This window comes from Gopherus flavomarginatus, chromosome 5, assembly GCF_025201925.1.
Source record: "Gopherus flavomarginatus isolate rGopFla2 chromosome 5, rGopFla2.mat.asm, whole genome shotgun sequence".
Lineage (NCBI taxonomy): Eukaryota > Metazoa > Chordata > Testudines > Testudinidae > Gopherus > Gopherus flavomarginatus.
The window spans coordinates 76,645,000-76,672,660 of record NC_066621.1 but is presented as its reverse complement, the minus strand read 5'-3'; the positions used below and the strand labels follow the sequence as shown (position 1 = coordinate 76,672,660).

At 41.0% G+C, this 27,661-nt stretch overlaps 1 protein-coding gene across 5 annotated transcripts in view; it reads left to right on the top strand.

Annotated features, from left to right (window-relative positions):
- The window catches only part of SHANK2 (SH3 and multiple ankyrin repeat domains 2), a 698,629-nt gene that overhangs the window by 87,757 nt on the left and 583,211 nt on the right, over positions 1 to 27,661 (top strand). For all 5 annotated transcript variants that reach the window (XM_050955213.1, XM_050955215.1, XM_050955220.1 and 2 more), the window contains exon 4: positions 24,867 to 25,095. In XM_050955213.1, the coding sequence (XP_050811170.1) occupies positions 24,892 to 25,095 (204 nt within the window). In that variant the 5' untranslated portion in view covers positions 24,867 to 24,891. The remainder of the gene's footprint in view (positions 1 to 24,866; positions 25,096 to 27,661) is intronic.

The following is a 27,661-nucleotide window of genomic DNA, read 5'->3' as shown; positions in this document are numbered from 1 at the left end:
TAATGTTGTTGCCAATGCTGTCAGTGGCCACCTTCCTATTGTCATACTACAGCTAAAACTCACGCATGGTGCTATATTACTTTCCTAATATTAATTTTCACATCTAAGCAATTGCTGTAGTTGCTACAGGAAAGTAATGGGATTGCAAATGGGAAGACAGTGGTCTGTGTGATTGTGAATGGGTGGGAAGGTGGTCAAAAAACAATCTCTCCCTTAAGATGTGGTCCATGCTACAAAAAAATTGGGGAACGCCTGTTTAGCGGGCTGATCACCCGCTCCAGCCGTGAAGGGGTTGGAAAAGCCCTGCAGAGGGCTAGGGCTGGGGAAGGGAGCAAAACCCCAGCTGACTGGGGGAAGTGGCTGCAGCTGGAGCCACCCCCCACACAGAGCAACCGGGCCTTATAAGAAGGCCAGGGCAGCCAGGATACACTCTCTGCCTTTAGAGGGAGAAGGGCCTGGCTGCTAGGGAGTGTACCTAAGGTGGAGCAGGGCTTGGGAAAGGCAAGAGGAGCTGGGGAGCTCTGGCCTGGAAGCCCCTCAGGCTGCAGGCCTAGGGTAAGGCCAACTGGGTACTGGGGTTGCAAAGGGGCAGCCCATGGGTAAGCAGAGGCAGCAGGTCCAAACCCCTTTGCCTGTGATGAGTGGCTGCAGTCTGCCCCAGTGAATGGGGGCTAAGTGATGATTGGCAGTAGCCAAGATTGAGGTGAAGTGGGGATAGGGGATGGGGGTTCCCCTGGAAGGGGGAGACCCAAACTGTGGGGTTACTGCCAGGGGGCAGCACCCCAGATAACGGGGCACTGCATCCTGGGAGGACATGGGGGCCAGAGTGAGGTAAGGGGATCACTGGCCTGCAGAGGGCGCTCTGGAGCTGGGATCAGCTAATTCCCTCTGACGACCAGCAGGAGGTACTGCAGGGGTGAGTCCACTCCCTTACAGCCTGATATAGATTGGGTGACTAGACAGCAAATGTGAAAAATCGGGACAGAGGGTGAGGGTTAATAGGAGCCCATATAAAAAAAAGACCCAAAAATCAAGACTGTCCATATAAAATTGGGACATCTGGTCACTCTAGATATAGAACAGCCAAACTCTGTAGTCCTTACTTGAGCAAACCTCAAGTAATGTTTTGCATGAGTCAGGACTGCAGAATCTGGTCTCTGTTTAATGTGTAAACATATGTATAATATGTGTATATATTTTGAGGGCAGAAATTAATTCTCTAAGAAATGAACACTACTCCTAGTGGGACTGATGTATATGAAATCCAGGACAAACAAATTAGCCTGATAATTTTATTGCAGTCTTTTCTTTCTTGAGAAGAAAGTGTGACAGACTGACAATTTCCTGTAATAGCTTGAACAAATCTTATGGAATTAAGATAAATTGTATTGAATTAAGTTAAACATTTCTGAATCAGGGTTAATATCTTTGGGATTCATTGTATTAAAATGCAATCATGTAGGTGTTATTGTGTAATTGTATGTATGTTCATTGGAAATAAATAGAATAATACCAGGGGTGATTAGGCAAATTCATGCAGGTTGTGACATCTCCAGAGAAGCCACCCTTGTGGAAAGGTGCACCTATACTGGTACAAACTGGATTCTCCAGAGACCAACAAAGTGTTGTTAAACTGACTCAGGACCTTCTTCCTGATCCAGCAAATGAACCGGACCCCTGGTCCATGGAGGGCCTCAGTCCTTAGGGTAGGGTTGGAAAAACTGTGCCTACTGAGGCCTCATAAGACTGTTCTGAGCTGAAGCCATGATGAACTTGTAACCATAAGGAGTCCCCTTGGGTGGGATGTTGAAGGACTGCTCCTGCCAGAATCCATGTTAGAGTGAACTCTGGGAAGCTTATTAGCATGCATGTAAGTTCTTTATTGTCTTTTAATATGTTTTATCTGCAATGCATTTTGTCTTAAGAATGAAGTAGGCTTGCTTGGGAAGTTCTGTGCAGTACCTTGTATATGTAGCAATTACACCAGTTAACTGTCTCTGAATATAAGGCAGGCATGTGTCCTTGGGCTACCTGTCTGTAGTGGGAATAACACAGAGTAGGCAGGGAATTTCACAGCCTGGAAATACCCTGGTCAGAAGGGAGAGAGATTCAGGTCTCCACCCAAGAGAGGAAACAGTTAGGGAGCTGGAAGCCTCAGAGTGGGTGCCCTTGTTGGGCGACAAGGGGGAAGTACAGGTTCCGTTGCCCTGAACTGTGACAGGAAGCACAAGAACACTATCCCTCCACCCCTGCCTTTTTCGGGCACAATGGGTAGTTCTGAAGAAAGCATGTGAAGGATCTCAGTGTAATAAACTATTACTTCATTTCTTATTCTTGGGAGAGATTGTCTCCTAGTCTGGCCCTATACACAACTTTGGTGGTATATAGAGGCCATCGTCACACTTCCAGAGACTGCTGTCAATGAAGGCACAGTGGAACTGCTGCCCCCTTGCAAAGCCTGGCCTTGGTGACTGCTAGGGGAGGTGTCAGGAAGTGTTGGGGTGTGCCATGTAGAGTGACCAGGTGTACGTTTTTTGACTGGAATGCCCAGTAGAAGAGGGACTCTGGTAGCTCCGGTTAGCACCACCGACCAGGTCATTAAAAGTGTGGTCGGCAGTGTTGCAGGTCTAAGGCAGGCTAGTCTCTACCTGTCCTGGCACCACGCTCCGCCCTGGAAGTGACCAGTAGGTCCAGCTCCTAGGCTGGGGGGCCATGGGGCTCCATGCCCTACCTCCGCAGCCCCCAAGCACTGGCCTTGCACACCTATTGGCTGGGTCTGCAGCCAATGGGAGCTGTGGGAGTGGTGCCTGTGGGCGAGACAAGCTTGCAGAGCAGCCTGCCACACCTCTGCCTAGGAGTCAGACCTGCTGGCTGCTTCCGGGGCACAGCGCGGTCCGTGATGCCAAGACAAACAGGAAGCCTGCCTTAGTACCCCTGCTGCACCACTGACCAGAAGCCGCTGGAGGTAAGCCTGCACCCCAATTCCCCAAACCTGTAGCCCTCTCCTGCACCCCAAACCCCTCAACTCTGGCCCCACCCCAGAGCCTGCATCACCAGATGGAGCCCTCACCCCCTGAACCCTAATCCTCTACCCCAGTTCAGAGCCCCCTCCCACACCCTGAACCCCTTGGCCCCACCCCCCAGCCTGGGCCCCCTCTTGCATCCCAAACCCCTTATCCCCAGCCCAGAGTCCGCACCACCAGCCAGAGTCCTTATCCCCTCCCACACCCCAACCCCTTGCCCCTGCCCAGAGCCCCCTGCGGCACCCATAACCTCTTATTTCTGGCCCCACCCCAGAGCCTGCGCCCCCAGTTAGAGCCCTCAACCCCTCCTGCACCCCAGCCCACTGCTCCAGCCTAGTGAAAGTGGTGAGGGTGGGGGAGAGTGAGCCACCAAGGGAGGGAGAATGTAGTGAGTGGGGGGCAGGGTCTCGGAAGGGGTGGAGCAGGGCGCGTTGCCTTGGGGAAGTGGTGGAGCTAGGGTGTTTGGTTTTGTGGGATTAGAAAGTTGGCAACCCTAGTGCTATAGGGATTCTGGGCTGCAGTAAAACTCGGGATGGCCTTCCTGGATCTGTTGTAACTTAAGGCTTTTTTGGCCCCTGGAGCAGCCCAAAGTTAGGATGGTGCATAAGCTACTCTTGTCCCTGCCACTCCACTGGGCTATGTCTTATGTGCTACACCTCCTGGAGGCACAGCTATGAATCAGGCCCACTATGTTCAAGGGTAGCTGATATTTATTCCTGATTGTGCCAACACCCTGTTGTGTGACTTCAGGTGAATTACTTCACCTCTCTGTTTGTCAGTTTCCCCATGCGTAAGATGATGATGATATTTCTTTTCCTCTGAAAAGCACTGGGATCTCCAGATGTAAAGTACTAAATAAAGAGCCAAGTGTTGGTGGTGGTGGTGGTGGGGGAGGGGTGGAATGGTTGTTTAACTCTCATATTATTTGAAGGGCAGGGAAGAAAAATGACTCTTTTAACTATGAAAGAAGGTATGTGGTTTGTTTAATTGCATTGAAACCTTTTGTCATATGCAGAATTTCACCTTTTATTTTCTGTTCGGTCACCTAAACCTTGACCATGTTGACAAAACCGTGGAAGCCTTATGGTAGGCTGACAGCAGTATTGGATAGATTTACCTTTTGTTGCCATGTGCTACAATGGAGGAGGAATGGTTCAGAATAATCTAAATCCCTGAGCCAAAGCTATTGTAACTCACTGAAAAGGTCTGGTGCTCTGATCTGATAGTTCTGCGGTTCTTGGGTTGGGCACATTTGTGTGGTTTCTGTCTAATGCAGAGGAGAGAATTATCCTTCTAGGCACGCTAAGTAAATATCATTGTGCAAGCTGGCCTGTTATTTATTTTTAATGTTAAATGCATAATTACATCTGGCAGTTAAGCCAGTCAAGGCTTAGAGTTTGTTGCAAATCCTGTGTTTGTAAATACTTGTATCCTTTTTATTTTATTTTCTAAATCTCTATTTTGTCTGCATACCAGATATATACATAAATCTCATTCATTACTTCTCTCTACTAACAAGTGAACATTGCTTAGTCTGGTTATTGAAGATAGTAAGCAAATCTAGGTAGCTAAGAGTATACTCTGTTAGTGAAATTAACGTTTTCGGACCTACGTTGGAACTTGCCTAAATTTTGTCTGGGTAGAATTTAAAGGTGGGAGTGTTATCGTTCTATCCTCTGAATCAAAATCCTGGAGATCGGGTTTCAATGGCCAGTGCTGCCACTGACTGACTTGGTGACCTTGGGCAGCTCATTTAATCTTGTGCCTTAGTTGCCGTCTGTGAAATGGGATTAGTAATTCTGCCTCTTTCCCACCTTTGTCTGTCTTGTATATTTAGAGTGTAAACTCTTAGGGATGGGGGCTGTCCCTTACTATGAGCTAGATTGTAATCTCACAATCTGCTTTAAGTAAGGGGCAGAGCAAATACTGAATTATGGCTCTAATGCAGTGTTTCCCAAACTTGGGACGCCGCTTGTGTAGGGAAAGCCCCTGGTGGGATGGGCTGGTTTGTTTACCTGCCCTGTCTGCAGGTTCGGCCAATCGCAGCTCCCACTGGCCATGATTCGCTGCTGCAGGCCAATGGGAGCTGCTGGAAGCAGCATGCACCAAGGGATGTACTGGCCGCTGCTTCCAGCAGCTCCCAGTGGCCTGGAGCGGTGAAGTGCAGCCATTGGGAGCGGCGATTGGCAGACCTGTGGACAGGGCAGGTAAACAAACCGGCCTGGCCCGCCAGGGGCTTTCCCTACACAAGTGGCGTCCTAGGTTTGAGAAACAATGCTCGAATGGCATGTCTGCACTACAAAAAATAAATAAAGCCCACAGCAGTGAGTCTCAGAGCCTGGGTCGTCTGACTAGGGCTCGTGTTATGGGGCTAACAATAACAGTGTAGACATTTCAGGCTTGGGCTAGAGCTGAGCTCTGAAACCCAATGAGGGAGAAGGGTCTCAAAGCTCCAGTCCGATTCCAAATGACTATGCTGCTATTTTTGGCCTCAGAGCATGAGCCCGAGTCAGTGGACCTGGGCTTTGAGACTTGCTGTTGTGGTATTTTTGCAGTGTAGACGTACCCTGAGCTGCAATTTAGTTGAGGCTTTCCCCTTGCTTCATGAGGGAAGTAAGCTCTGCCAGCCTTTTTTCATAGCACAGCTATTTTCCCCTCTATGCTGGCTCAGGAGTGCTCACCAATGTGTTGGGGGAACAGGGCTGGCACCTCACTCTTGTCCACCTTACTGTGTAGAAAGAGGATTAGTGACTTAGCAGTTTATGCACTGCCACCCATGATGCCACCCATGATGTCAACTTACTCCCCCACATGGTCATATTCTAGCCCGCGGTAGACAACCTATGGCACACATGCCAAAGGCAGCATGCGAGCTGATTTTCAGTGACACTCACAGTGCCCGAGTCCTGGCCTCTGGTCTGGGGGGCTCTGCATTTTAATTTAATTTTAAATGAAGCTTCTTAAACATATTAAAAACCTTATTTACTTTACATATAACAATAGTTTAGTTATATATTATAGACTTATAGAAAGAGACCTTCTAAAAACATTAAAATGTATTACTGGCACGCGAAACCTTAAATTAGAGTGAATAAATGAAGACTCAGCACATCACTTCTGAAAGGTTGCCGACCCCTGTTCTAGCCCTAGCTTTGTACAGTGTGTAACACAATAATCTTGATCTCAGTAGAGGCATCTAAAGCATTACCACGATACACCTAATAATAGTGATCCAAATTAACCCATATTTTGAGCGGTGCCATGGTTAGGTTTGAAATTGGCATCAGAACTAACTTTCTCCACACATCTCTATTATTAACTAATATTGATGGGCCCAAATGGAGGATTTCTATATTTCAAAATTTGGATCTGTTGCCACTAAGAAAGAAAACAAAAACATTCAAAATGATCCACAAAAGGAAATAGAGCCCTGGCTCTGGAGCAGTCTACATGCAGGTTGCTGCAGATCTTGGAAGCCATGGGGTTCCTGGTCATGAGGCAAACCTCCTGGCAGGGTACCAAGAAGCAAAGCTGGCAAGAAACCAGGCAGGTTAATTAAAATTGATCGGTCTCTGAAAAAAAAGTTAGATTTCAATGAATCAGCAAATTTCAACAAAAAAATCTTTCATCTGAATTTTACTGGCCAGTTCCAGTTAATACATAAAATATCTGTAATTGTACTAAGCAAAAATAGAGCATCATTTTGAAGTTTCCTTTGCCCTAATTGGGAAAGTCATGCTCGGACCAAAACGTTGTAAATGATAAGAAATAACAATGTTTTTGGCTAAGCAGCAAATAAATAAAAGAAGAACCTAATCAAAAACACAAGTCAGTTCAGGTAAAACTTTAATATATAGCAAGCCATAAATGATGAAATCTGCATACCCATATGCTCGGGGGAAAAAGAGACTCTTCTTGTGTTAAGTGCCTTGATCTAATCTATGTAACAAGGCAGAGATGGCATTTCTGTAATAAAATTTAATTACCTTTGTATTTGAAGTATCACAAAAATGTTTTCCTCCTGGACAATGATGGGGGGTTGAGAGGGGGGAGAGGGAACCAGATAAGCACAAACAGCAAATTAGTAAGCAGCTGATCTATTCTGCAGTCCAGGGAGCTGGACTCGAGGTGAATATCTTCAATAAACTCTGGGTTTTTTCCCCCTCCCGTTGTAAATCTTTTTTAATTCCCTTGTGTCCTTTGCCTTCCACATATTAAAGTCTTTTTGATATTTACGTAGCCAAGTGCAGACAGAGACTGGAAGCAGAAAGGCTGGAAGATAATATTGCTTTTCCAAAACGCTTACATTATTCAGGTAATGAAGGGAAAATATCAGGGGAAAATGAACTTTTTCCAGAGAGAGAATTATACTTTATCTATTACTGTATAAGTAAGAAGGGAAAATGCACTTTTAAAATCATAGAAGTGTATTACGTCAGTCACTTACAGAGAACTGTGAATAGCTAACTATTCATACAGTAAGATTCTCCTTGAGATAATAAAACACAAACTCTTTTGTATGTTGATAGCTATGCACCTTTTCAGATCTTCTGTCCAGGGTTTTGTAGATAGACTATAGCATCCATTGTTTTAGGGATCTTTTCATGAACAAAATAAAACATTGGTGGCTGTATATAAATTGAGAAGTGTTTATATTTGTCTTTTTAAACTTTTGAAGAATTTTCTGTTAAGAAAGTTGATGAAAACATCAAAATGTATTGAATAGATAGGTGTATATTGTCTGAGTTGAAGGTTAATGCATTTGCAAATGTACTGAAGTCACTATATATCATTCAATCCAGAAACATATGAATAGTTTTGCGTTATGGACATTCATTTCAGAAGTGCAATTTTCTTCTGAAGCTAACATTATAGAAGGTAAATACATTAGGAGGTCCAGGAAGAAAAAAACACTATTACACTTTTGAATAATAGCTTTATTGGAATTCATGCGGCCAATCAAAATGCAATACTTTTCATATATCATCTAATTTGTTAACATTGTTGCATTTCTAGAGCATAGCACAGAAACATGCTTAAGATCTCTGGAAGATATTAGCTGGATTCGTTCAAAGGAATTTACTTATGAATATCTGTTTGGTTTGTTTGTTTGTTGGCAAATGGAAGCTGAAAACCAGAGACCCTAACTAAACTGCCATGGAAATGAACACAGACCCCGAACTACCATGGGACCACCCAAGGGACCAGCCAAAGTTGATTGTGTAGAACAGGTGGCCTTTAACTAAAGGTCAAACAAAATGTGCTGGAAAACATGGTTACTTAAAAGAAGGCACTTAAGACATTGGGTTTCCAGAGGGAGGTGGCCTTTAGTACAAGCTTCACTATAATTACTGTTTATAAATACTTAGTATAGTTTATCTAAAGAGGAAGTTTGATTTAAAGAGAGAAATAGTATAAGCCGAAAGGAGCAAAATGTTATTTTTTCACTACCTTGATTATATCACTCTCTATGGTGTATCTTTACACTGGCTCCATCCTGCCTTCAGCTTCAAGTTCCACTGTCTCAAGCTTATCTTTAAGGCCTTGGACAACTCTGCTGTCACCTACATATTTGCTTTCGTCTCCTCCTCCACCCTCTTTGCTTCTTTTGTATGGAACAAGCCACCTGCCTCTGTATCCTTCTCCCAGACTTGTCTTTATACCTTTGTACATTGAGTAGTCTCTCTCCCCTGGATTCTGATGCATGAAAACACAAAATTACACACTTAAGTTCATCACTGTTCAGAAGAACAGTTAAGCATGTGCTTAACAGTGTGCACATGCTTAAAGTTAAGCACGTGCTAAAATGCTCCCCTGAATTTTGAAACAAAATCAAACCAAACTCTGCACTGAGCAGAAATCTGTCTTCTAGTCACCAAATGGATTTTTTTATTTGAATTTCTGGTCATCTTAGGGCATGTCTACCTGTACAGCGCAGCTGTGCCACTGCAGCACGTCTGGGGAAGATGCTCAATGCTAATATGGGAGAGAGCTCTCCTGTTGGCATAAAAAAACCACCTCCGCAAGCAGCAGAAGATATGTTGATGGGAGAATCTCTCTCACCAACATAGTACTGTGCACACGAGCGCCTATGTTGGTGTAATTTCGGGTGGTTTATTCGCATCTCTGAACGACATAAGTTCTGCTGACATAAGCTGTAGTGTAGACGTAGCCTTAGACTGTAAGTTCCTTGTGACTGTGATCACCTTGACTTTCCTCTGTTCTTTACAGTGCCATAAATAATATCTGTAAGAAGTACTATAACTTGAAGGCGCTAGGTTTATGGAGCCAGAAAGAATAACAAATCAGTTAACAAATTAACTTGCCTAGAAATCAAAGTACATTAAAAATTATTAAAGCAAATCTATATCTCCTGCCTAGAGACTCCAAATACAGAATGGGAATGGGAAGCTAGTACCTGATCCTTATGCGCACAAAACTTTCACTGAAATCACTGGGGAATTTTGAATATACTAGGATTTCAGGATTGGGCCATTAGTTTGTACATATCTCCAGCCAGAATAAAGGGATAAGATACTGAAATAAACTTGATAGGAACCAGTCTACACTAATTTTTTTCTAGCTCTCTGTCTGGCCTATTGATTGATATAGGTTCTATAGCTATACTGTAAGGATGTTGTTGGTTATTAGATGTGATTAGTCACCATTAGTATTTTAGATGTTTATAAAATAAAAAATAGAAAGTCTAAATGGATCCATTACCTATTATTTAGTAACTATAAAGATTCACTGTAACATTTTCAAAAGCACTAAAAGTCATGTCTACACTACGGCTGGGAGGTGTGATTTCCATTGCAGGTAGATGGACTCCTGTTTGCACAACTCAAGATAGCATGGCAGTGTGGACATTGCAGCATGGGCAGCATCTTACGCTTGCCACCTGTGCTCCAATCAAGGAGATTGGTTGGACTTGGGAAGCTAGCTGTAGCCACTAATAGTGCGGGAACATCTATTTTTTGCGTACTTTCTTGAGCTGAGCTAGCGTGAGTCTGTCTCTCTCTGTGATGGGAACCACATCTTCCAGCTGCAGTGTAGACATATTCTAAGAAACTTAGGAGCCCAGGTTCCATTTTAATAAAGCAATTTAGGTACTTAAAAGTCTAAATACCATGGAAAATTAATGAGATGTAGGAGCCTAAGGCTTCAGGCACTTTTGAAAATAGGTCTTAGGCTTCTAAGTCACAGGCATTCTTTGAAAATTTACTTGAGCTTTAGAATAAAGCTTTGAGCTGTTTTCATAAGTTAAAGTTTAGAATAGTAAATTCATTGTCTTTCTGTAGACTCATCTGAGATGACCTTTATTGTTTAGACACAGTATAACAGTCCATATGTGGTACCATGCATTTAACTGTTGCTTATTATGGGCCCATTTCTGTAAGCCTGACTGATATAAGTAGCAGGGCTGGCACTTGCATTTAGGCGACATAGGCGGTCGCCTCTGGCACCAGGATTTGGGGGGGCAGCATTTTGCTGCCCTTGGCGGCAATTCGGCTGCGGGGGTCCTTCCGCGCTCCGGGTCTTCGGCGGCAATTCTGCGGTGGGTCCTTCAGTCGCTCCGGGACTCGCTGCCGAAGTGCCCCGAAGTCTGGGAGCATGGAAGGACCCCCCCGCTGCAGAATTGCCACCAATGACTGGGAGCGCGGAAGGAGACCCCCCCTAGCGCGCCAAAAACCCTGGCGCCGCACCTGATAAGTAATCCCTTTGGCTTCAGTGGGCTATTTGTTTGAGGGAACTATTAATGAGTAAGCCCTAACTTGCATTATTTACTTTTGATAAATAAACTATACATTTTTTCAAAGCTTTAAAACAATGAGTTGGGTATATGGCCACTTTGCTGAATCAATGGTCATGTTTTCCATTAAAATATATCTATTAATAATCTTCCATGTGCTACATATGGTAATTGTGAGTATAGCTAAGGGAGGGACTAGGGATTTTACTATTGTAATTATTTATTGATTACTGACAGTGAACTCATTGCTTTTCAAGCATAAAAAATCACTATTCCTCTCTATCACATTCATTGTTACTGTAAGTTAACTTTAAAAGCTCTATAAGTGAATGTTTCAGAACCCAACACTGCAAGGTATGGAGCTTCTCAGCTCCCACTGAAGACAAATGGAACAGAGGACATGCAGCACCTTGCTGGATCAGGTCATAATTTTTGTTACCTAGTGGGTGAGAATCATAAAGTAACCAGCCAAATGCATAACAGTAGCTTGTGAATAAATGGAGATTCAAAATTCCCTTCTTACTGTTTTTTTATATTTAAAAAACAAAACAAAAACGAATGGTGGTTTTGTGGCGTAGATAAAATAAGTTGGTTGCCCCAATACAGTTTCTAGTGGACAAGTTATCCTTATTACTATTGTCACCTGTGTTGATCATCACAGCAGAAAAGCTAAGGACTGAATGAGTCAGGAGCTATGCTTTAGTCAGTTGGGGCCTATTGATGGAGCGGTAGAAAGAGCATTGTGTTGCTCTTGCCTGTGTTGTATTTTGTCTGTAAAACATTTCTTGGAGCTTATAGTGAGGAGCTGGGCAAATATACATAGCGTATGTTTTGAAGGTTAATTAGATGTTTGTAAAGTGCTTTGAGATCTATGGATGAGAGACACTGTAAAAATACCAAGAAATATTATTATAATGGACGATACTAGGTTATGTCCTCTGAAAGGAGAAGGTAAAGAATTCTACTTGGTGTGGAAGGATGTTATTCTCTGTGCCTCAGCACATATCTCTCCTTTTAAAATATTTATTTAGATTGTTTAGTTATATAACACAGAGCTAAAAAAAGCATTAATAGCCAATGAGAACAGTCAGCAAGTTAGAAGCAAAGAACGGAATGGACACCGGAGCAATAAATGCAGATTTGTGGGAGTTCGAATAGCAAACTATGACATAATACTAGTGGTTAAGTACATAAATACAAGTAGTTCTGGGCGAGCACAGAAAGCACAGTTTTGTAATAAATTAATAATAATGCCTAGCATTTGTATTACTTTTCACTCATCAAGCAAATATTATTCCCGTTTTACAGGTTGGTGATATGACCTCCCAAGATCATGCACCAGATCAATTGCAAAACTGGCTATCCCAAGAAGCAGTCTTGTGAAAAAGTGTATCAGCCTTCTCACAGCCTTGATGCATAAAATATTTTGTTCTTTTTTTCAGTATCTCAAAGCCCAATATTGACTTCAATGGAAATTCCCTGTGCAGAATGCTTGCAGGATCAGGTCTTTAATATGACAAAAAGTGTAATGTCTTATATAAACCACAGTGTGTCAACAAAATATTTAAGTAAAACCTTCTAAAATAATCTGGCAAATTTTTGAGTGTCTTAAAGAATCTTGAAATGATTATTGCGAGTCATCAATAATGTTTAAGGTAGGAAGGCCAAAACTGAAGGACTTCAAATATTCCTGGCTGACGTGTATCCTAGATAATATGAAAAAAAATCACAAGATAAATAAACAGATAATTTTTATGTTGAGACTGCATGCGAGCACACAGCATTCACAAGTTGTTTTATGGTCATCAGTTTTATTTGGTGTTATCGTTATCTGAAGCTTTTTTTATTATTTCAATTCCTTGTGAAATGACGGGGTACAGTGAGTTTCATTGAGTGAAATGTTAAAATTAGTACCCTGTGTTTCTAAGCAAGAAATACAAGAAGATGTGCTGTTTATCAGAGTAGAGTTTCCCTAGCCTCAAAGGCAAAATGCTTCCTGGAAAAACTGCCATATTCCTAAAACCACTTGTAAACTTGGTTGCACACTTAGTTTCACACTGTTTCTATGTAAATACAAACTCATAATATAAATTGAAAAGCACAGATAATTTAAACTGTAGCTACAGAAAAATAATTCAGAGGTGAAAAAAAGAGAAGAAAGCTGCAAATGAATGAAATGTTGGAACATTCAGTGTCATTGAAACAATTTATATAGTGGGGGTGCTGAAAGCCATCGAACAAAACTGTAAACCACTTCAAGCCAGGGAGGGTTGCCGCACCCGCAGCAACCTACTAACATTTTAAATCTTTGCTAACAGTAGACTTTCTATGGGAGATTGACATAAAGTAAACTTTTGTGTGTGTGCAAAGAATGATTAAGAGGACTTTTCCAAAGACAATTGAGTTAATATTCTGCTACTTGCTAGCTGGTTGTAAGCAAAACGTTATCAGGTGAGTTAACAATGTTTTAAGTTTGAAGTGAGATATATTTGTAGGTTCCAAATAATAACCTTTGAAGTTTTTTTTAAAATATAACTCAGATCTTGGACTTGGCCACTGTTATATTGGAACTTCGCTCCTTTCCCATACTTAGGTTTGGGAACTAGTTTATGTTAAGAGCTGCCTTACGAAAATTTTTCCTGCTTTTAAGTGGAGGTCCACTCTAACCTTCTTCAGCCTTATCTTCATAGGAAAAAAGGTATGTTCTTATTTTGAGTTACAAGATAGTTGTAGTATTAACCCTTTAGCAGGTCAAGGTAAAATTTAGACTTGCCTCATGTCTTTTAACTTGACCTGCTATCACTCATGAAAGCTACAAACTGCCTTGTTTTCACTAGCATTTTACATATGCCAGTTACCATGTGTTATCTAACACAAGAACACACCTTTTTTCTTGGTTTTGCTGCAGTCTTCTAAGCCTTTATTCAGGGTGGATTGATTTAAACCAGGTATTTAAATCATGATTCAAATCACCAAGTGGAAAGCCTTGATTTAAATCAATTTTAATCAACTTTTCTGTTTGTACTTCCTGTATTTTCTAAAGAAAGGTGCATTCGCATTGGCTGATATAATCATTAAAACATCATTAGCTTTGGTGCATCTTTTTGCTACTTATATGGTACAGTATAACTATATACATGTATGCAAGCTCAGTATTTTCAGATTCTTATTAACTATATATTTTTAGTATGTAGAAAATGGTGATGTATATACTGAATATTTACTATATAATTAACTTTTTGTTCATGTTTTGTGTCAAGCTGCATTAGGATAGTAACTGGAATTTAATTAAACACAGATAACAGCTTACAATTTTTTTATTAAACAAAATGAGCCCTTAATACAGTACATGATCTATTGTGTCCTATTTTTAAAGCTTGACCTGAAACATTTTTTCCCTGATTCTAATTTATTTCTCTGAGAAAAACAGCTTTTAACTAAATTTTTTGATAGTCTTATGGAGTCAGCATATTTATATTTTACTTAACTGTTTTAAGAGATTATAAGAAGTTTAAGCCTTAACATATTTTGTATTAAATTCAGATTTAATCTTAAACAGGTTTTTTTAAAAAAAAAAATTTGTAATGTAAACAGCAAAATCAAAAAAATCCAATTTAAATTAAAAAAAATCTGAAAAAAATCATCAGTGGGTATCCATCTTGCCTTTATTCATCAAAGTAGAAAGACTTTTGCTGCCTCAGATATTTTTATCTTCAAGAATGCACTCGAGTGGATTGTGGTTTTGAGACTATACCAATCAGATTCCGCCGAAGAGGGAAGACTACTAGAGGAGTTGGCTTCTGAATTAATAGTATTAAGAACCTTCCAAAATTTGCTTTAGGATCTAGAATTATCTTGTTATATGCTCTCATTCTTTGCAGTTTCTGTAGCCTTCTTACCAGTTGGTAAGTTACAAAATTATGATATGTAAATTGATTTATTTCCCATCGACTTGATTGCAAATACCAGATTGTACGTGCTCTCCTTTCATCTCTCTGTTTTACCAGCAATAATATACTTTAGTGTACATCTGTGTACAGTTTTGACTTTAAAATTTCTCTTCTCTTCTCGCTGTTCAGGTGCTGTTTGTTGAACATTTGGAACCTAATTCTTCTCCACTTTGTCGTACCAATTTTATGTCAGTGTAACTTCAGTGAAGTTATACCGGCATAAAACTGCTGTAATGGGATTATTTCCATTGACTTTAGTGAGCTTTGTATAAAGCCCTTAGTCACCATCAGACTTTGTTAATAATAACCTGCATATGGTTATTGGCACAATGCTACTATTGGAGCAAGACTGTATCCTACCACTCATATATATCAGTTTCTTTTTTATCTGAACTTCTCTGTGATCATAATTTCAGTTTGCACATTGCAGCATATTGAGATTTAAGTATAAACTGAGTATTTCTACATAAATTCACAACATATGGGTTGCATCATATGGTACTGTTCTGATCATGACATCTCTGTTCTGATAATCAACAAACTTTAATATCTGCATTCAGCAGGCTGTCTGAACTTTTAAAGTAGAGATTTTTCTCATCTGTCAGTTAATTTACCAGGATGGAAACTTGAAACTACTTCTGTGAAAGCAGCAAAGAGTCCTGTGGCACTTTATAGACTAACAGACATATTGGAGCATGAGCTTTCATGGGTGAATACCCACTTCGTCAGATGCATGGTCCCACTTCGTCTATAAGGTGCCACAGGACTCTTTGCTGCTTTTACAGATCCAGACTAACATGGCTACCTCTCTGATACTTCTGCAAAGTGATCTCATATTGTAACCTCCTTCTAACTGGCCTTTCTTCTGCATAGTGTGCAGAGGTGTGAATACACTGTGACCATTCACCACAGTCTCTCTCCTAAAATCCATCTGAATTATTTTCTTTTTTTAAATGCATCAGTAGTCACTGGCGAAGTCCCAACTGATCTTCTCTAAGATGTTGGCGTGGTAACATGGAGTGTGTGTGACAAATCTGCAGAGCCTAAGTACGTTCCTCAGAATACTGGCAGAAAGGCTGCTTATTACTTTTCTCTCAGGACTGAGACTATTCAGGAAGAAAACTGTTTGTCTTTCTCCAAAGTTAATAATTAAAATACCTTTTTCCACCAGTTGCTATGGTTCAAATGGCAAACTTTTCCCACAGTCTAGTTTGTCCCCTGTGATTCTGTAACTGAAAAGTTCCCACAGGTACATTTTTAACTGTTTGGAAAATAATAGTTTGGATAGATTGTCCCCTTCCAGCAACAAAAATATTATTGCAAAAGTGAATGTTTGCATCAAAATCACACTGCTCTTGTCAGGACTGGGAGGTTGTAATTCCTGAGTTTGAATCCCAGCTCTGACACTGACTTCTCTAGCTTTGGGTAAATCACTTCCGCTTCTTGAGCCTCAGCTCTCTATCTGTAAAATGAGTCTAACATTTATTTATTTACCAGACTAACAGTATAGGATTAATTCATCAATAATCATAAAGTGCTTTGAAATGGACGTTCACATGGAGCCCTAGGCTGCATTCCTTGAAATACCACAACCCTCACTCAAGTCAAGTAATGCAGAATCAGGACTTTAATGTGCATTTTTATTACTGGAATGCTGGAAACTTGGAATTAATTTAATGGGTTCTTGCAACACCTGCAGGGACCCTCTGTGTGTGTGTGACTCTTCCCACACAGAAAGGGGAAGGGCAGGAGAGAGGCTCAGCTACTTCTACAGCATTGTTGTTCTTTCTCTGGCCCCTGTGGATGGTGCCTCTTGAAGCCAGGATTTGCAGGGACTCAATAGACTGTTGCAGGGAGTGGGTGGCCTCAAGCTGGGTCTGGTTTGAGCTAGAGGGATGCATGCCGTTCCTTCACTGACCCTTAGAGCTTAGTAAGAAAAGAGAATATAACTTTTCACTGTAATCTTTGTTCCTTCCTTCCCATTTAATGGGGAATTCATGTAGCATGAGAAGTCATGGAACTGGATGCCACAACTGCTTCAAAGGTGAAGGATCTCCATACTGTTTGCCGCCTACTGACTGCCAAAACTTGTGGCTGTGGGGCAGACCCTAGTATCTACCCCACAGCACTATTCACTCATCCCTCTCCTTCCCAGCTTGGTATGCTATCAGGAAATTTCTATAAGGCAATCCTCACAGAGCCTTCCTTCTACTGTATGTGACATAGGTCTGGAACTAGGGGTGCTGCAGCACCCGCTGGCTTGAAGTGGTTTCCATTATATACAGGCTTTACAGTTTGGTTTGATGGCTTTCAGCACCTCCACTATAAAAATTGTTCCAGAGCCCCCGGTGTGTGTCTGTGTGTGTTTTTTGGCCAATGTTCATAAATAAAGCACTTAAGGACTGATACAGGAAGGAATTGAGTTGAGTTGGAAAGGCTCAACTTTTCTCAGGACAAACAAAAATTATAACAACTGTTAATATTGCCATAGTTGAAGTTATTTGAATTTCCTTTTGTATGATGTATCTTTGGTATGTTTGTGTGTATTTTATTCTATTTATATTATATGTCTATACCTGATTACATGAGTATGACACACACCCCAAGATGGTTATATCAGAGCTGTTCTGATCTCATTAAATATATTAAAAAAAATGAGGAGTCTGATGGCACCTTCACGACAAACAGATTTATTTGGGCATAAGCTTTTGTGGGTTAAAAAAACTTCTTCCCCCCGAAAGCTTATGCCCAAATAAATCTGTTTGTCTTTAAGGTGCCATCGGACTCCTCTTTTTTTTGTGGCTACAGATAACATGGCTACCCCTCTGATACTAAAATATCATAACATACATAATCTTCCATAAAGATTTAAAAAAAAGATAATCAGGAGACATTTAAAAAAACCAAAAGTAGTAAACACAAAAGGTTTAACACTAACCAAACAGTCTGCGAGATTCCAAATTATGGTTGATGCTTTTCTCTCATCTCTCACCACTCTTCATTTTGTTCAATGAAGCACATCAATCATATATGAAACTGAATTTCCTGACTTTCATTGCTTTGTGCCACAGTCCTAATGTTGTTAAATATATTTTTTCCTGATGTAATCCTTTTTATATTAAAAACAACCACTGATGTGCTATTAAGAGGAAGTATTGTCCAGTGGCTAGGAGACTAGTTTAGTATTTGGGAATATGACTGCAATTTGGGAAACCTGGCTTCAATTCCCTGCTGTACCACAGACTTCTTGTGTGACTTTGGACAAGTCTGTGCCTCTGTTCTCCATCCGTAAAGTGGGTTAATAATACTTCACTGCCTCCAGAGGTGTTTTGAGGATAAATACTTTAAAGTCTGAAGTGCTTTGATATCTACTTATGAAAATCACTAAGAGATAAGTATTATTATTAAATTACCACAAAATGCAGTCATATTGTACTGTTCTTAATTCTAGATAGCAAAGATATTTTTTCCAGTAAAGGAAAAAAAATGAATTCCAGGCAGCCACATTAGCTAAGATAATTCATATTTTGGCCATGTAATAGCCTTCAGCAAGCAAGACCAATTAAGAAGTGTGATCCAGTGAATAAGGCATTGGACTAGGCATTAAGGAGAGGTGGATTCTGTTCTCTTCTCTGTCACTGACCTAAGGCGAGTCACACCACTCTGCTTTTCTTCTCACCCTTTGTTTTTTCTTGTGTATTTACATTTTAAGATTTTTCAGGGCCGAGACTGTCCCTTACAATGTACGTATACAGCACTTAGCACAACAGGGTCCTGGTCTCCGTTGGGGTTCTGCTGTAATACAAAATAATAATGATGATGCTTTATGGAAAAGCCTTTGGAATGTAATGGGGACAAAACCAAGACAGTTGTAAAAATGTAACAGGACTCTGTCAGCTAAATTACCAACTTTATCTCAGCCACAGCAACCAAATCAAATCTCTTCTAACTTGTTTAAAAACTGCACCAAATTAGTTTCATGCTTCTCACAGCCGAAACAGCAAAGCTGAACAGAATTGTCTGTGAATTTCACTTCACAAATGGACACAAATTTGGACTCGAATGTATTTGGTCGTCTTACACTCTGGCTGGGTCTACCATACTCTAGGAACTGTAATTCTTCATCATTACAACTCTTCTGTTGGTTAGGTCAGTACTGTGCCTGAACCTTGCCTAAACTATTGTTTTCCCGTTTGCTACCACTACAGGAGTTTCAGTAATGAGGAATTATAGTTCTCATTTTTTTGCCAGTGTAGATACTGATTTTCACTCTCTCCTTTCCTACTCCTGGTTCATTTCTCTACACCCAGAACCCAAACAGTCAGGTGCTTCCTGTCCATTTGCCTTGTTGACAGTCCAAGGAACTCTTGCTATGGCTTCACTCTTTATTAAACGTCATTGCTTGTTTCGTGGGATCCAGAGATTCAAGTGGTTATTCTCCTCTACAGTTCCAGCAATGGCTCTTTAGCAGGTAGTTTTTACTTGAAGATAATCATGCAGCAAAGCTTGGGAAGTTTGAACAGATCAGCTCTTCCTTTGCATGCTGGTTTAGATTTAATTTATCAACCCTGTACAAGGTAGCTTAAATCCACCACCCTGCATTCTTCTTTGAGTAGTGTCCCTGTGGGTGCTCCACTTCAGGTGTGCCTGTGTCATGTGCCTTTGATTTGGAGATTTTTTGGGAGAGGTGCTCATTTGGCCTGCTCATGTGCCCCACACATCCTCGTGGCCCACACCAAACCCCCTTGTCTTTATAGATCAGCAAACCTTTGCAATGTATTCTCTGAAAAGTGAAACCCAGGCCAATCTTTTCTCCCTGCTGGAGCATAGATGCCATGCTCTTGGCTTGATAGCTTTACCTGATATGTAGATATACCTTCATTGTCTCTGCCTGATGACTGGGGTGGTCAGAGAAGCAAGTATATTCCTTTGTATAGGGCAGACCTGTTTACCAGTTTCCCTGGCTGCCTGGTTTAAACATGCTTCAAATCATAATTTCAGCATATAGACATCATTTTTAATACACACTGCATACATGCATCACACAGACTATTAATGATCTGTGAGATATTAGTTTTCAAATGATACCGCACAAGGCATATTTTATATGAAGTTATTACAATAGCGTGTAGGGTGTGAATACAGGATCAGAACTGCATTTTCTCTATTAGATTTCTCAAAGAAGACAGCCTTCCTAGTGCCAATCACTTCTACCCAGATCCCCCATTTATGGTACTCACCAGAGAGAAAATGTCACTATGGGTCGTTACAAGATTTTTACCTAAGGTATCCTCAGAATTTCATATTAATCAAGCCATTCATCTCCCATCCCCCCCCTTCCCCCAAAAAAAACCAAAAACCAAACCAAAACAAAAAAAAAAACACCACACATCAGAGTATCAAGAAGCCATATTCCATACCCTAAATGTCAAGAGATCATTAGCCTTTTACCTAGATAGAACCAAATCCTTTAGAAGATCTCCTTACTTGTATCCATTGTGGACAGAAACAAGAGTTTGGTAATTTTGAAACAGGTTATCAAAGTGGATCTCCAGATGCACTAACTTCTGTTACAACAGAACTCATGTTCAACCCCTTTTGAGAATGAAAGCACATTCCACAAGATCACTATCTACATCTATAGCGTTACTTAAGGATGTACTATTTTCAGACAGCTGTAGAGCAGCCACTTGGTCCTCTGTTCATACTTTCCCTAATCACTATGCCTTGGTGCCTCCGGTAAGATCAGATGCTGCTGTAGGCAGTGCAGTTCTCTCTTCTGTATTGGACTCTGCACTGAACCTCCTGCCTCCTTAGGGAAGTACTGCTTAGGAGTCACCTGAAGTAGAACACCCACAGGAGCACTACTTGAAGAAGAAGTTACTTACTTTGTGCAGTGACTGGAGTTCTTCTAGGGTGCGTCCTACCTGCCTTCCATCCCCTATGCTTCGGAATCTCCCTTGGGGGACTTTGCAGTGGAGAAGGAACTGAGGGCGGTTCACTCACGTGGCCCCATATAGCCTTGGCACGAGAATGTATGGGGTGCAGGCTGAATGAGCACAGCTACCAAAAATCTCTGATCAAAGGCACGAGGGCATATGCATACCTAAAATGGAATACCCAAAGGGGGACACATCTCAAAGAGCTCTAGTTACTGCACAAGGCAAATAATACTCTCCATATATTGTCTGTTGAAATGTTTTTAGGGAGAGACAAAACATGATTTTTTTTAATTTATGTATTTTTTTAAATGTGTTTTCCTAGCTGTCACCAGCTAATCTGTTTTGCTCTGCTTTGTATTGACCTAGTATATTTTAGCTTCATATGATTTAGTATCAGTGGATGAAAAAGAAATCCATTGAAATGTCTATTCTTTCTATTGACTTTGGAAAGGTACTTTGGAAAGCTGCATTAATCTACAGCTCACTGAAGCAATAAAATACTCCCCCAAGAATTTTCTTTTGTAAATAGTCTTGCATTAAACTGTTGTAAACTGGCTTGCTTTCAAATATTTGAATTTACTATTTTAGTCTTCATTATTAATTATAGGTTTATAGCTGAGAATAGTAACACTGGTGCCCACAGTTAGATACCAAATGGAGTTGTCCTTGACCAGCAATAACAGGATGACATGACTTTAGACTATTTGGTGTGCTTTTGCAATGTTTGCCATTAATCTCCCATGAAATTGGAAGCATTGGGCCTGACTTTCCATTGCCCTGTCCCTTGTGTAGTCATTTGCTCCGCTGCAAAGTGAGCATAAAATGTTAAATCAGAATGGTAGCCTTTTACACCCACCTTGCATTCGAATTGCACTGGTGTAATTGATTGCACAAGGTGCTGGGCAATGGAGAATCAGCACTGTTGAATGTATTTGGCTCAGACTGGATCCTGAAACACCCCAGTAAAATGTTCTCTAGTATTTCTCTACCCATTTACCAAATACACTATTTCCCTGGAGCCCAGTAGTGAGGTCCTTACACTGTCAGGCGATCCTTTGAAGTCCACAGGTCAAAGGTGGATCTTAATTTTTACTCAGTCCTCGCTTAGGCAAACTGCCACTGAAGTGAGTGGGAGTTTGTCTGAGTAAATTGAGCCAAACTTAAATATGGGCTTTAAGATTTTCCCAGGATGTCTTAGTTGACAAAATCTACTCCATGAGAGCTTCATGGCATTGTCATAAACAGATAGCTAAGGGTTAATGTCTCTTTCACCTGAAGCACCTGACCAGAGGACCAATCAGGAAACCGGATTTTTTCAACTCTGGGTGGAGGGAAGTTTGTGTCTGAGTCTTTTGTCTGTCTGCCTGCTTTCTCTGAGCTTTGGAGAAGTAGTTTCTACTTTCTAGTCTTCTGTTTCTAAGTGTAAGGACAAAGAGATCAGATAGTAAGTTATATGGTTTCTTTTCTTTGGTATTTGCATGAATATAAGTGCTGGAGTGCTTTGATTTGTATTCTTTTTGAATAAGGCTGTTTATTCAATATTCTTTTAAGCAATCGACCCTGTATTTTATCACCTTAATACAGAGAGACCATTGGTATGTATTTTTCCTTTCTTTTTTTATAAAGCTTTCTTTTAAGACCTGTTGGAGTTTTTCTTTACTGGGAAATTTCAGGGAAATTGAGTCTGTACTCACCAGGGAATTGGTGGGAGGAAGAAATCAGGGGGGAGATCTGTGTGTTGGATTTGCTAGCCTGATTTTGCATTCCCTCTAGGTGAATAGGAAAGTGCTTTTGTTTCCAGGACTGGGAACGGAGAGGGGGAGTCACTCTGTTTGGATTCACAGAGCTTGTGTCTGTGTATCTCTCCAGGAGCACCTGGAGGGGGGAAGGGAAAAAGGATTATTTCCCTTGGTTGTGAGACTCAAGGGATTTGGGTCTTGGGGTCCCCAGGGAAGGTTTTTCAGGGGGACCAGAGTGCCCCAAAACACTCTAATTTTTTGGGTGGTGGCAGCAAGTACCAGGTCCAAGCTGGTAACTAAGCTTGGAGGTTTTCATGCTAACCCCCATATTTTGGACGCTAAGGTCCAAATCTGGGACTAAGGTTATGACAGGCATAGTGAAGTTAACTCAATAGCCATTTGCGGTAGGGAGAGCATGTTGTCTACAGGCTGGGATATCGTGACTGTTCTAAACTCTCCCACTGAATTGTTTTGTGAATGACTTTAACCAAATTGATCAACCTTCTGTGCTTAGCTTGCCTCTTTTGTAAAATACCTATGGTACTTGCCTCACAAGGTAATGTGAGTAAAGCTGGTTGGGAAATGATTTTTTCCCCCGTGAAAAATATTTTTTGTTGAATGTTTTCTTAGATTTGTTTTGGGGATTTAATTGAAAAACAGAGAAAAATATTTGGTTTTTGGCAAGTGAAAACTGAAAAATTTTTGTGTGTTGGTTGGCAAAAAATACAAAGCAATTTTTAAAATGAAAATCTGAAGACTTTAACTGAAAATGGACATTTCCGTTTTGGAAAAAAGGTGATGTATGCTGAAAAAAGATTGAAAGAAATTTTTCTAACAGTTCTGGATATAGACTCATAGACTCTAGGACTGGAAGGGACCTCGAGAGGTCATCGAGTCCAGTCCCCTGCCCTCATGGCAGGACCAAATACTGTCTAGACCATCCCTGATAGACATTTATCTAACCTACTCTTAAATATCTCCAGAGATGGAGATTCCACAACTTCCCTAGGCAATCTATTCCAGTGTTTAACTACCCTGACAGTTAGGAACTTTTTCCTAATGTCCAACCTAAATCTCCCTTGCTGTAGTTTAAGCCCATTGCTTCTTGTTCTGTCATTGGAGGCTAAGGTGAACAAGTTTTCTCCCTCCTCCTGATGACACCCTTTTAGATACCTGAAAACTGCTATCATGTCCCCTCTCAGTCTTCTCTTTTCCAAACTAAACAAACCCAATTCCTTCAGCCTTCCTTCATAGGTCATGTTCTCAATACCTTTAATCATTCTTGTTGCTCTTTGATGAAGATGTTGTAGAAATATAAGACCCTTTGATGAAGATGTTGTAGAAATATAAAGCTAAACACCTTGGTTCAAAGCTACTTAGTTTACAAGTGAAAATGTGTTTGGTTTTAGCCTACTCCATATTAGATGTTTGCCAACATCACAAATATCTGTATTCAGTTTAGCATGACTGAAGGCTTGCTGTAGCCAGGATTGCAATAGTGTTGTTGTCAATGGATACCGACAGGCCTGGGGCAAGGCATCCTCTGTATCTGCATGCACTAAGTCTGCCTCCATGCAGTATTATCAGTCCTTCACTTCCATGAAATAGTCTGCATATTTGTACAGTATCCAAGCTCACAGTCTCACCCAAAAAGCCTTTCTTTGGACAATTTTCCTCCTACTTCCCCATCATTCATCAGTGTACTGTACAGGCAGTCCTCGGACTTATGACACAATTGGTTCCTGAAAACGGCATCATAAATCGGAATGTCGTAACTCAGAACCTCAATATACTCCATTGCGGGACTAAGTGTTGTAAAGTTTAAACCAATTGTCATAAGTCAAATCAGGGCGACAGTTCTGAAATGTAAGTGCCGTTCATTGTAAGTAGAACGTTGTAAAGTCAAGGACTAGCTGTATTTCAAATAGTTTGTGCCTGTCAGACCATTCTGTTCTTTTAATAAGGTAGCTTTTTTTGAAGTCATATCCATACATTTTGTACAAATAAGACTCATAATACTCCAACCATTCTGTTAGCATTACATTTAATTTGGAAGCTCTTTTTATATCTACATTATTCTATTGAAAGTAATGTTTGTACTGGGAAAACTACTCCCTCGAGTCAAACTCAATCCAAATGTGGTTTACAACATTACCATTTAGGATCAAGCCTGGTACTTTTGTCATCTGTTCTGGATCCTTTTGAAGATTGGGTGTGATGGGGAAGAAAAGTCATCTCTCTTTCCCCCCTGCCCTTCTTTCTTTAGTGAACTGCTAACCACATTATTTCCATTGCACTCTGCCAACTCATACAAATGGGGGGAGGGAAAAGAGGTAGGAGAAAACAGATAACTTCATTGTTAAGTGTACATTAGCTTAAAAATACACTAAAACCTCAATCTGAACCATGTTTGAAACTTTACCTATAATTTGCCTTTGTCTTCTGTTTTGTGTTGATAGCCATATGAGGTAAGAAAAATTGAACATGCCTCGCAGTCCAACATCAAGTGAAGATGAGATGGCACAAAGCTTTTCAGATTATTCTGTCGAATCTGAATCAGACAGCTCCAAAGAAGAAACTATTTATGATACTATCAGGGCTACATCAGAGAAACCAAGCAGCAGAATGGAAGACAATAGGAGCAACACATTAGTGATACGAATTATAATACCTGACCTACAGCAAACGGTAAGGGGAATTGCATTATAAGGTTTTTAAATGTTTGGCCAGATCCTCAGCTGGGGGTAAATTGAAGTCAATAGAGTATTTCAATTTCAATCACCTGAAGATCTGGCTTATTATGCTAAAAATTTCAGAGTGGCTAAGACTGATGTCCTGTTTTGTTTCGACCTCTGCAGTTATGACCCACATGAGACACCAGAATGAGTGTTTGTCCTAAAGAGATTATACTGACAGACAGCCTAACCAATATAGTCAGTCTCACATATGTACTTGATGAAAACTGTGACCTTATGTCTACAGTGTTTTTGAGAAGGGTCAAACCAGGGAAGTTTCAGAAGGTTTGTGAATGGCTGAGAACGAGAAGAGCTAGAGAACTATAACCACAGTGGAACACAGAGATTGAAAACAGAATTCAGATGTCATCTCTAAAACTGCCTGGCACCTCACCATCTTTTACATTTTCTCTTCCCATGACACTGTAGAGAACGATTTGTTAGCTTGTGGATGTGACCTTGAGGTGATGGTGAGACACTCACCAAAATCTCTCCTAACCCCCACCTTACCAAAAAAAAAAAGAGAAGGAGACAGGTAGGGATAGATCCCTCCTGCTGTTGCCATCCATCCCATCAGGCCTGTACCATCCTCAGCACATTCGTCTTGGGGAAGTTGCATAAAAATGATGTTAGGGATGGCTGCCTGGACCCCACATTCCTGCTGCCCATCTGGGTACACATGCTATGTAAAGGTGACCTGCAGGGGAAGCATAAAACATGGCCCCCTAGGGGGGTTAGGATCACTGTGGTTTCACAAACACAAACTACCTACCCTTCCGTGCTCCCCAGCTGTTACATTAGCTATAATGATCTCATCTTGGAGGATTTCCTGGGAATTAATGATTGACTTTACCTAGGACTGTGAGCTGTCCTAGCTTATGACTAATTCCTTGGATAAACTTGGACCTTCTTGAGCACTGTTTCCTAAATTAGCTTTTTGATAGTTGACAGTAGGCATCACACTTTTTAAAATTTATTTTTATTTTCAACGATGATTTTATAAATAAATTCTGTTCTGCAGACATGTGCTATGTCATTTCATGCTGCCATTTAGGGTATACGCTTGTTAAAAGCTGAAATTATTTCTTCCTTTTTTTCAAAAATGAAGTAGTAGAATATAGAAATCCTGTCTGGACTAGGGTTGCCAACTTTGTTTAATATTTAACAGCTGGACATTCCAGCAGAAGTGCCAGAACCTCCCTTGCCTGCCTCTTCCTCTGAGGCTCTGCCCCTGCTCCGAGCCCCCCCCCCCCACAGGCCGGGCCTCTTCCCCCTGAGGCTCTGCCCCCCGTTTGCTTCTCTTCCTCCCCACCCCATCACTTGCTGCTCTTCTCCTTTTTCCTCCCCCCACCTCCTGTCCAGCTCAGAAGGGACTCACCTGTGGAGCTGGGACTGGGAGCTGCAGCTGGCCGACACAGCTAGGAGGTAGTCCTGACTGAAATGGGGTTGGTGCGAGTGGTGACCTGGCATCTTCCCTACCTGCGGTAACCATATTTTTGGTGTCCAGTCAGTAGATCTGATCGGGCACTGTGAAGTCCCCTTTTCGACTGGACTTTCTGGTTGAAAACTGAGCATCTGGCCATTCTAGTCTGGAAGCTGACAGAGAGAGGTTAATTCTCTCTTCTTGATAGAGGAAGGCTCTTAGGCTATGAGTACACTAGAGAGCTTACACTGGCACAGCTGCACTGATGCAGCTGCGCTGCTGTAGTGCTGCTAGTGTAGATGCTCTAAACCGATGGGAGAGAGCTCTCTTGGCGACTTAATTACTCCATCCTCCGTGAGCGGCAGTAGCTATGTCAGCAGCAGGCTTTTTCAGTTTTCAATAGACAGTGTAGTATTACTGAAGGATTTGAATTCCATTGAACAGTGCTTCTTTTCTATTAAAGAGAACTAGAAAGATACTAGCTGTGTTGAAGAGCTCTCAGTTTATGAACTATTTCTGATATGTAAAAATAATAAAAATTATTTGATACACACCTTCTACTTCTAGTCCTACCAATCTCAAAACACTTTACAAACATTAATGGACCAGATGCAGCTTTCAATTACTTCAGATGAGGTCTGGTTGAAAAATTTCCATCAAAACTTTTTTTCAACAGAACATTGGGTTTTCGATTAAATAATAATTTCATCAGAAAGTATCTGCTTTCCTCAAAATGTTCATGGTTTTTGTATGGGAAAAGCTCCAAAATGTTCCAGGTTTGGGTTTTTGTTCTTCCAACAAAAGAATTTTTTTCTCATTTTCATCAAAAATGTACATAAAAACAAACCCAATTTTCCAAACAACTGTAACTCCAGATGTACACTGGCAGGGAGATCAAAAGTAAGCCCAATATATTAAATACTCCTTTGAGGGTAGGACTGCATTGTTTCCATTTTACAGGCCAGGAAACTGAGACTTAGAAAGATTAAGTGAAGTGCCTTAGGTTACATTTAAAGGCTGTGGCAGAGCCAGGAATAGATTTCAAATCTCCAGTTCTGTATTTTAGCTACAAGCCAAACACAGTCTTCTTCCCCAC